Below are 11119 nucleotides of genomic sequence, written 5' to 3' on the forward strand. Positions count from 1 at the left end.
GTGCCGCACGGCCCCGCCCGCGGGAGCTCGAGGGCTGCCTTGGACATCTCTGCTCTCTCCGTTCCCTCCCATCCCGCCCCAGGCAGGCACAGAGGTTCAGCTGGAGCTGAAGGGCTTTCCCTTCGAGTATCAGAGACAGACCTTGGGGCATTTTGATGCCCCATCCCTGGAGATGCTCAAGGCCGGGCTGGGTGGACCTTGGGCAGCCTGAGCTGGTAGAGGCAACCAACCCATGGCAGGTGTTAGGGTTGGGTGATATTTAAGGTCTCTTCCAATCCAAGCCATCCTGTGACTCTATGACTCTTTTAAAAAGGTCATATTTACAAGAGGGAAGTTGAGCATAGTTTTGAATAAATTACTTGTTTAGAGAAAGGAAAAAAAAAGAAAAAAAAAAAGGAAGAGACAGAGGCCACAGGCGATTTGACTTCCTGCCAAATGCACCAGCTTCAAGCAGCTGTAAGAGGATTAACAAGTTGGAAAAGCAATAATAATTATAAAAAAATAACAATAATTCAAAGAAGAGGATTTCTTAAAATAATTTTATTGTTATTTTAAGACTTTATTGGAACCCAAATGTCTGCATTTAGTTTTTAAATCTCACAGCTATTTACAATTTTTATTATTACCAAGAAATCACTTTTCATAGCTCTGCTTTGCAGGAAGGTATGAAGAAGCCTATCAAGTAGACCACCTGAGATGTATTTCCCAGTCATTTGCTTCGGTGAACCAAGAGGTCATTGATTCTCACACCTTGGAGGAAGAAAAATAATGGCCTCAATTTGAGCCAGGGAAGGTTCACACTGGAAAAACATCTTTTCAGAAAGATTGGTGATGCAGTGGCACAGGCTGTCCAGGGATGTGGTGCAGTCACCGTCCCTGGAGGTGTTCAAGAACCATGGAGATGTGGCACTGAGGGATTTGGTGTGTGGGCATAGTGGGGGCGGGTTGGGGTTGGACATTGTGCTCTTAGTGGTCTTTTCCAACCTTAATGATTCTATAATTGAAGAGTTTTTTTTGACACTGTGCATTTTGTACCCAGCAGCTGAAGATCCAAGGTCCTTTCATGTGAACATGTTGAGGGCAGCAAAGTTACATCAGGAATAAATTCCCCTTGAGTGTTTGAATTGCAGCACTGCATGTGCATATCACATAGAGATGGGTCACAAAAACCTGTGTTAGTCAGGAGAGTGATTGAAGCTCTTTACCTCAGAAATAAAGAACAGTTATGTGTGGGTGATATTATATTAGTAACTAGGTCACGAGCATCTGTAAACTTAATAACTGCACATAACACAAACAGAATAGTTTGTGTTAGAAGGGACCTTAAAGGTCATACAGTTCCAATCTCTGCCATGGGCTGGTTGCCCCCATCAGCTCACGCTGCTCAGGGCCCCGTCCAGCCTGACCCTGAGCACCTCCAGGAATGGGGCACCACAGCTCTATCGACAGCAGTGCCAGGGCATTATTGCCTTCTAAGTAAAGAACTTCAGAAGGATTCAGAGTAAAGAACTTCACTTGCAGACTTCCACTGTCTGCAGTCTAAGCACTCTTAAAAAACAAAAACAAAAAAAAAACAACAGCTGTGGTTACGGTCAGTACTGTCTGTGCTCAGAACTAGTGTTGGCCAGAAGGGCTCTCTAGAGGTCACTACTCAGGGAGGACCGGTGCTGCCTTGACTAACAGCAAGAAGTTGAAAACATTCAAGGCCAGAGACACCAGAAGACCTCTGGCAGCCTGTGCCATTGCTGTGCCACCCTCTTGGTAAAGATTTTTTTCCTAATGTCCAACACTGAACCTCCCAGCCTGTAATTTGTGGCTGTTGCCCCTTGTCATCTTCATAACGCCTTCAGGCAGTTGTTGACTGCTATTAAATCATACCTTTGCCTCTTTTTCTCAAGACTAAAGAGCTCAGTCTCTCATTTTATGTGCTGTAGGGCCCCGCATCATCTCAGTAGCCTTCCACTGGACTCCCTCCATGTTCTCAACTTCAACTGAAGTGAGAGGCTGAAAGTGGGCACAATATACCAAGTGCCTCCTCACAAATGCTGAGCACAGAGGGATGATTACTGTCCTCAATCTGCTGCATGCATACCTCATGTTGCTCAGCATGTGGCTTGCTTTACTTTTAAGGAGAGCTCATAATTGGCTCACATTCAACTTACTGTTCATAAAGCCCCCAGGTTCTTTCCAGCATGGCTGTTTATCAGCCAGCCTCCCTTAGGCTGATGTTCCCTCCCTGCACCAGTGTATGAGTTTTCAGCTCTATATACAGAATGTTTTCTCTTCACTGAGTTTCCCAAGATTTCTGTTGGCTCAGCCTAAGTTTCTCCAGGAGTCTCTGAATTGAAGTTGTTCAAACCAGCATGCCGACCCCCCCTTTCTAATTTAGTATTGTCTTCAACATGATGTGCTACCTAACAACAAAACAAAACAGCGTGCAATAATCACATGACCTGCCTGGACAAACAACACTAATTTTAGTCACAAAACAGGAATTTTGGTTCTTTAGCCATTTCTGCAGGTAATGTGAGAAATTTTGGACCCATGAAGATCAGAGGGAGAACTCAATTGACTTCTGTTGAATCATGATTCACCCAATAAATTTGATTGTATCAGCTGCAATGGCCGTTCTTATTTTCCTTCAGGAGCATACTTTTGATACAAGACTTTGGAGAAAGCTACACCAGATTCTACTTGCCTAGTCTAGTTTTCATTCCTGTTCCTTGAAGATGTATTGCTAAATTCTACAACCTGGCCAATTAGAGTCCACTGATCATGCCAGACCCAATCCTACATAAAGTGAAGTCAATAAAAATATTGTCATTAATTCTGGGGTTGTGAAACAACTTAACATGGAGGTACTTACAAGCCAAGCAGTGATAGCTTTGAAAAAAAAAAAGACTATGCAGCCCATCTTTCACAAACTGCACCTCAACCAGAGCTGGGAATATGGTAGCTCATACAGCATTTGGCTTTACTAAATTTCTTTTGCACAAAGGTAGTTGTTTCTTTTTTCAAACAGTTTTGTTCCCCCTGACTTGGGAAACACCCACTGACACTGCTTTTGGAGGTTAACCAGCCCAGGACATAGCTGTGGACTGAGTACCATGCACACTTTTTCTACTGAATACATAAATCAGGGAACTGTGGTTTAAGCGCTCCATGGAAATTGCAGTAGCTCCACTCTTGCTGATAGCCAGGAATTTAAAACAAAATGCTATCTGTTGGTAACGAAACTGTTGTAAAATAAAAAATATTTTGCTTATTTGAAGACTAAATGTTTGCAGTCTCTAACAGTGGTAAATGCGTTTTCCCAGCTGGCTTCCTCTTGTACTCTGATTCACTCTGTTTTGTTACACAGGAGAAGCATTTAATCCTAGAAGATTCTTTGAAGTTATTTGTTAACTGTCTTGAAAACAAATTTTAGAATGTACTGAAAGATGTTGTATTTTCACCCACAGCTATCACATCAGCTGTTCTATGAACCAGGGAAATCCTGTGTATTTTTTATCCTAAAGGAATGTGACCAGCTTGAAAGAACACAGGATCTATTTCGTACCAAAATGACACTTATGAGTGGCTTTGAAATCTCTTCTTCATAAATAGCCCCTGTGATAGCGACGCAAGTTTTTGTCAAGTAAGGCCCTACATCCTCTCTGAAAAAGAATGATAAAAGTTTCGTTCTGTATAAATTGCATGCTGTATTTTAGTATAAAATGTAAATGCCTGTAATTTGATTGACTATTTTTTAAGTTAGGGGTTATGATCTTTCTGCTTGGAAGTTTAACAATCTAAAATATGACCAGAGATAAAATATTCAGTTGAAAGGTGATGCCCATCTCACTGGACGAACAACTTCTGAACAGACGAGCCCAAGTGACTGCACGTGAAGCAAATGTGATGTTAAAATATTCTACCCGACTACAGTTCCACTTGTGACTGAGCAGGGCTGTATTACAACTGTATAAAATTGACTTTTCCAGGTCAAGGCACAGGCATAGACAGATTTGCTGTGCACACTGTAGGTGGAGGATCCTGTCCCAGCACACTTCCACCTTCTGGGGCAGCACTCATTTTTGTTCACTGGTGTAGATCAGAGCCAAAATTGGAGCAGCTATCCTTCCTGCCAAAACCACACAATCCTCAGGTAATCTGACAGGTGTGTACTATCAAGCTGAAATTTGGTTCAGTGGATATTTGTTAGCAGTTAGCAAGGATGTTCCAGCAGGGGGATTGGATTAGATGATCTTTCGAGGTCCCTTCCAATCCCTGACATTCTGTGATTTTCAGCCTTGTGTTTTGGAGCACTGAATGGCATCTTAAGCAGCAACATTGGCAGCCATTCATACAAAGCAGGTGAGACCTCTGATTCCAGGGAAATGCTCAGATGCTCTCACTTTACCCACTGAGCATCCCACAAACCCAAGTGCAAAGGTTTGTGATGGAGCTTTTCTCCAGACATCTTTGAACCTCAAGCTTCGTAGAGACATTTCAGTCCAGGAGACAAGACTAGTTCTAGTTTCAGGTCAATCTAAAATACGTAGTTATGGGGTCCTCACATCAGTCGCTTTAGTGTATTGGTCCCTTTCCACTATACCTCATTACTTGATAGCGGAGACGTAGCCTTTGAGAGATGTCAGTGCTTGAATGCTTACTACTATGTGGAAGCAATAACTGTTGTCTCTCAAAACTGCAATGTTTAATTTGGAAATGAAATAATATAAAACAAGGCAAGAGAAAAGAGTAGCTGAACGGTTAAATGAAAAATCACTATGATAAAATGTGAGCAAAGTAAAGTTAGATTAATAGAAACACGACGTAATGAAATATTATAAATATTATAAATATCATAGTAGTAATAATTCAGTAGTACTAATATTGAGTTACTATAATGCTATTTAAACAAATTCCTTAGATTGATTCAAGTGAAACATGAGATGTATAAAAAGATCTTGAATGTGATTATGTTGGACTAAATAAGAATCACCTGAGCCTCATAATTAAAATAATGAAATATTCAGTAGAATGTCTAAGAAACATTTCTTCACTGCACAAGGTTGCACAAAAAGAAGCAAAAGAACCAGTGAGTTCCACAAATCTGCCTTTGTTGCAGCATAACAAAGCTACTGCAGGATGAACCCAGAAAATCTTTCCATTTGGCAAGTTTTAAAAGAAGATCATGAAAAAAATAATAACTGAGAATGAGAAAGCCACAGGAGGAGGCCGGAATGAAAATGCAGCAAGGAGCAGAAGTGAGATGCAGCTAGGTTAAACAAAGCCTCTGTCTGTCAAGCCAGCATTTTTCAAACATGATTGTGTGGTTCATGACCAAATTTGCATCTAAAAAGTGAGAATGTTTTCAAAAGCTGTAAATCCTCTTTTGCCTCAGGTGCAATTTTCAGTGCCAATATATTTTTTTTCCATTTAGAAGTCAAATAGAAATGCTGAAAAAGAGTTGTCTTCAAGCCAGCTAAGTTAGATTTGTTTTCCTTCTCACAGGTGCAAAAATAAATCCTTTTTTTTAGTATTAGAAAAAACTTCCAGGCAATCAAAAAACCAAGTATCCTATTTCATCCACATATAATTGTAAAAAAGGAAACAAAAACACAAAGGAACAGAAAGTTTAGTTGCTCAAAGTTGGCACTAAGACTACTTCTTTGTAACAATAATTAGCATGGCTTAAATAGGATCTTGGATTCTCAGAAACAAATACCATTCCACCTCTTAAAACCACACCTTAGGGAAAACGTGAATTATCAGTTTGAGATGACACTGGGTTTAAGTTCTGGCTTTAAGTTATCCATCAGTTCAGTTTCTTCATTGTACAAAACAGTTCCCTCCTTTAGAAAGACAGTAATATTTGTTTATGTTAGTGCAGGACAGAAGCCTGGAAAGAATTCTGGCCTCAGCCCAGCAATCCAGCCTGTCCATATCCCTCTATAGGGCCTTCCTACTCTAAGGCAGATCAGCAATTCTCCCCAACTTACTGTCATCTGCAAACCCACAATGAATTTCCTCAGTGTCAAGTTGGGGCAGAAAACATGGGCCTTCATTGCTTGCAGCAGGGAGCCTCCAACTAGTATTATGTCCCCCTGCATGGTTCAGGCTCAGCCATCAGTTGCTTTGCCAGAGAGAACTTCAGGTCCCTCATCTGCTTCTACACCACTGAAGCTATGCCATAGCTGCCAATCTGCAGGCAGGAAAGGACCCTTTCTCCTGGTGCCATGAGCTTCTTGCCTTCCTTATCATGGAAATCTACTTTCAAGCCTGATAAGCACTGATTTTGCTTGCCCCCAGTTCAGTTTATATTTCTTCTGAGCCTTCTCATCTCAGTGCTAAGCACTCCTAGCTTTCTCAGCATCTCTTCAGTAACATCCCTTAATCATCTTCATGGCTACTGGCTGAATTTGCTTGAGTACATCTCTTGAACTGGACCCAACACTCCAGATACATCTCACCAGTGCTGAGTAGAGGAAAAGATCACTTCTCTCAAGCTAATAACGAAGATCTTTCTAAGGCAGCCCAAGAGACTGCCAGCCATTGCTGACTGATGCTCAACTTCTTGTCCACCAGGAGCCCCAGCTGTGCCAAGCTACTTTTCCAGCCTGTGGTTCTCCAGCCTGTCATGGTGCAAAGGATTATTTCTCCCTAGGAGCAGAACTGGCATTTCCCTGGTCTAAACTTCATGAATTTTTTCTCTGTCCAATTCTGAAACCTGTAGAGTTTCCTTTGATTGGCAACTAGGACCTGGTGTATCAAATGCTCCTTCTCATTCTGTATTCTCTGCAAACTTGCTGAGTTCTACTCTGTTCCGTTGTCCAGGTTACTAAGAAGATGTTAAACAATCAACTCTTGGTTTTCTCAGCCAGTGTCTCCTCCAGCTGGACTTTATGATACTCATCACAACATTGTGAGCTTGGCACTTCAGCCGGTTTTCCATTCACCTCACTGTACATTTATATAACCTGTACTTCATCAGTTGTCACTGAGGCTGTTGGGGCAGATAGAGGCTCTAGCAAGGCTTTTGATGAAGTAAACAACATCAGCTGCTCTCCCCTCATCCACCAAGCAAACTATCTCATTGCAGAAGGCTTCCAGGTTTGTAAAACAGTTTCCCCTTCATAAATCCTTGCTGGATACTCCCAACCACCCTCTTGTCCTTCATATGTTTGGAAAAGACTTCCAGTATTAGATGCTTCATCATCTTCCCAGGAACCGTGAGAAAACCAACCAGCCAACAGTTCCCTAAATCCTCCATCTAGTCCTGCTTGAAGACAGGAGTGACACTGACTTTCTGCCAGTCCTCTGGGACCTCTCCCAGTCAGCCACAAAGCCATCGCTTGTTCTGTTTTTGTACCTTGAAGGATCCATTACCACTTCCTAAGTAGTGTGACAATACAGTAAATACAAACTAATGCTCATTTGGTATTAACTCACCTTACCTTAATGGTTACAAGTATTACCTCACCTGACCTTAATAACTGTTGCAAGTGGAAGTTCAGTGACAGGTTATTTTAGGTTCCAGGCAGCCTCTATGATAGCTCTTACGTAAATAGAGACATTGCAGGCTTATTTATGTTAAACTTTTATTAAGTTGAGCTCGATTACTGAATCACAAACTCTTGGCCCAGGAATTGCTCAGCTTAATGCATGTTAAGAAAAGTTAAGGCATCTCTTCAACTACGTTATGATTTTCTGCTGGAACTTAGAATCACTCTGCAACAGAGAAAACTACAAAAATGTCAAATTTCATAGTAGCACATTCTTGTCATCAGAAACATCTTGTAATTTTTTTTATTGTAACATCTTCATCACTGACTGAAATATGGATCAGATTTGAGTACTAACTACAATATCAGATAAAAGAGCAGCAGGAACATATGGATAAAACAGCTATAACGAGAAAATCTCCCTACCAAACCAAAACTTGCTTAAAATCTTGTAAATACAGGTCTAAATTTCCACAGACAGCTAGCCATTTTAAAGTTTCATTTGACACATCTAAACAGATTCACATTTGCAAAAAATCAAGACCCTTGTAAGGATAGATGTGAGCCCCCCAAGAGTTAGCCACATTTAGGGAAAGGCAGTAAAAGGGAAAAGCAAAAATAAGTGCATTAACTTCAGTAAATTCAGCAACATGGGTCTAATTTCTTTCTTTCCCTTTATCCTCTTCTACTTATTTCTCCTACATCATTTTTTTTCATTTCTTTGTTTTTATTTCTATCCCTGCATTGCTGAACTGTGTTTTCCTTTCCAATTCCCTTCAGGAATTCCTAACTTTCTGTTCTCTGTCTTCTCCCCTTCACTCCCCTTGTCTGTGCTTCTCCTTTATCCTTTGCCTGGTGCCTCTCCTTCAGGTGCTGAACACCATAAGTTCATCTTCTCTTGGAAATCTTTTCCTTTTTCATCTAACTTCATAGACATTCCACCTCTCAATTATATATAATCACACTTTTTTTCCCCTGCTCCTTACACAGAAAAAATGTGTGAATGGAAACGGTTTGATGAGTATAGGAACTGAAGTCAGATTGCTTCCAATTTTTTCTTGTTTCTATCTCTTCTTCTGTCCTTCCTTTCATGCTACCTGCCTATTCTGCTTCAAAACAGTGAGGAGAAGCATCACTGCTCCTAGAAGCAGTCCTTAGGAACAAAGAGCATCTACGTTCCCAGAAGAAAACCAACAAATCCCATACATTTCAGTACCAAAATAAATTTGAATAGCCTGTCTTGTTTTAAATCTGTGCTTTTCTCACAGACAAGAAAGGATAGAAATGAGATATAAGATATGCAGTCCAGTGAGACGCCAATCAACTACAAAAAGAAACATCACCTGACAACTTTAAAGTGAGTTGTTATAGGCAAAGATTCTTATTGCTGACTCTTACTTTTCATTCCTACATGCCTTGAGTAGAACTGAGGTTGTAAAAGTAAGCCATTTCTGCTCTGCGATGCTGGTTGCAGGCCTCCGATGGAGAAATTCTTTTTCACACTCCAAATTCCTTTCAGAGCCGCTGTTAATAATTAGTCAAAATAATACTGTTACAACTGATTATTTAAACTTGTTCTAAAACTGGCAGAACATTTAAAAGATAGTTCCTTTGGTCAGTTCTGTAATTAGACATTGGTAGGGACAGCGCTATAAGCATCCTCCACACTTAATGGAAAAGAGTGACTGACATCTTCAGAGAGCAATTTTGTAATGTCCATTCATATGATCAAATTGTAATCTTCCAGACAATTTTGATCCAGTGGCAGATGAATGTAGTGCAGTGTTGGTGTGTTAAGCTCTTACTAACATGAGACACAAGAGCGGACTGAGCAGACTAATGATAACATCTGCAACTCAACCACTTGCCCAGATCCCCTTTACCATCAATGGGAAGAGAGCACTTACAGAGAAAGACTAATGCAAAGACAGCCAGAAATGTGCTTTCAAAGTGCTTTTTTTCCCTCCATTTAATATAAACAGAGTTTACATAAGTAATTCATTTGCAGTGTGTGCTGTAATTGCCTAAGGAGTCTAATCACAGTCATGCAGTTGCAGGTTCAAATAATTTAAATCTGACAGGATACTGACTACATCACCCAACTTTTGTACATTTTCGTCTGTGAATCCAATTGTTTGATATTTATTTTGAGTAAATTTACTTTTGGGTTCTAATCCTAAATAGGAGAACACAAAGATCTTTTCCAAATTTGTCTAAATTTGGAAATAAAGGGAAAAATTTAGGCTTTGCTACATTTGTGGAAGATGCAAATGTTAAGAAAGATTCTGGCGGACCTATTTCAACAAAATGTAGCTTAACATAACCAAGGAATAGCTTTACGCTCTGGGATAGAATGCAGGGCTACAGAACAAGAACCACATATTATGGGGGAAAAGTATTGTGGATTTAGGAGTACCAGTTGACAAACAGCAGCTCAACACCCTAGTGCTAATGTTAGCTTTAGGTGTTAGCAGAGACGTAAGTTAAATGAAGTAGATCATTCTCTGTACAGACTGCTAATGACACAAATAGTGAAACAACTTTATAATTTCTTATCTAGAGCAAACACCTTGTTCCTTCTCAGATTTACGTTTCCTCATGTTCTACTGTATTCAGGTCTGTCTATAACCTTCAAGCTGCCTAAACAGACTGATTTTCTAATTGCTTTGTTTTCCTTTATTTCCTTTTATTCATTTTTACCTCAACTTCTTTTCAATACTAACTTCAATTCTGAGCAGCAGAAGGTAGACAACGAATTCTAGTAACTGCAACACCTCCTTCAAGGGAAAGAAGTAATAAAATCTCACTTCTTTCAAAGAAAGAAGTTCCAAAACCTCTCTACCACTTGGTATTTTTCTGTTTTATTAAGCTGATAAATCACATGGAATTATGTGTTCTTTATAGTCTCATAATTTCATGCTAAAAAACTAGATGATGCATAATTCTTCTGTTTCTGAATTTTCACTAGACTAATAAATAAGTGTTCTAGACTGACTTTTTGTTTAGTTTGGTTTTTAAATAAATAATTTTGCTACAGTTCCTCAAAACATTTTCTGTTTCATTTGCCCTGACAAACACTTTCCATTTGCTCGTAGGAAGGATTACCTGCAGCTGGATGCCTAATGTGGCATTCTTCTTTCCAAAAACAGAGCTCTTCTTCAAGGATCTCTTTAACTCTCTTACATGGCTCAACGTACAGAAAGTTCTTCCCTGTTAGAAAACACATCACACAAGAACTGGTCATTTTAACTTCCCTGATGCTGGTGTGTTTTAAAGCATGTAATTTCATTTTATCCCATTCTTCTCGCTTTAATGCAACTTTAAAACAGATTTACAGACACGATAATGTTCAGCTACAGGGCTCTGCACCACGGGATGCTGCAGCCAAGGCAACCCTGTGCTCCGGGGAACTGTGGCGATGGAGTCCCTCCATGGTGAACAACCCAAAGTGGAGCTGAGGGCGGAAGGAGGAGGTCTCGTACCCCACGGCAGCAGGCACTGCCCCCCGAAAGAGGGCAGCCCTACGCCAGGCGGCCCAGGGAGGGATGTGACAGCTCCCCTCCCCATCATCCCCTCCCTCCAGGGCTTTTAGATCCCTCAGGAGGAGCCCAACGCCCAGGGGACGGGGG

The 11119-nt window shown here is 40.6% G+C and overlaps 1 protein-coding gene across 2 annotated transcripts; it reads right to left on the reverse strand.

The window, feature by feature from the left end:
- Positions 1 to 7569: 7569 nt before the first annotated feature.
- Positions 7570 to 11113, reverse strand: C1H11orf97 (chromosome 1 C11orf97 homolog). Of its 2 annotated transcripts, none has more exons than XM_010706115.3 (4): positions 10973 to 11113; positions 10596 to 10700; positions 8889 to 9014; positions 7570 to 7716 (listed from the first exon to the last, which is right to left on the reverse strand). In XM_010706115.3, exons 1-4 carry the CDS (start codon positions 11058 to 11060, stop codon positions 7712 to 7714), a joined length of 324 nt encoding a protein of 107 aa, XP_010704417.1. In that variant the 5' UTR covers positions 11061 to 11113; the 3' UTR covers positions 7570 to 7711. The 2 variants fall into 2 exon arrangements, with proteins under 2 accessions (XP_010704417.1, XP_010704416.1); XM_010706114.3 differs by having other exon boundaries at positions 7570 to 7731; positions 10973 to 11112.
- Between the last annotated feature and the right edge of the window lie 6 nt (positions 11114 to 11119).

Source organism: Meleagris gallopavo, chromosome 1 (assembly GCF_000146605.3).
Source record: "Meleagris gallopavo isolate NT-WF06-2002-E0010 breed Aviagen turkey brand Nicholas breeding stock chromosome 1, Turkey_5.1, whole genome shotgun sequence".
In the NCBI taxonomy this organism is placed as follows: domain Eukaryota; kingdom Metazoa; phylum Chordata; class Aves; order Galliformes; family Phasianidae; genus Meleagris; species Meleagris gallopavo.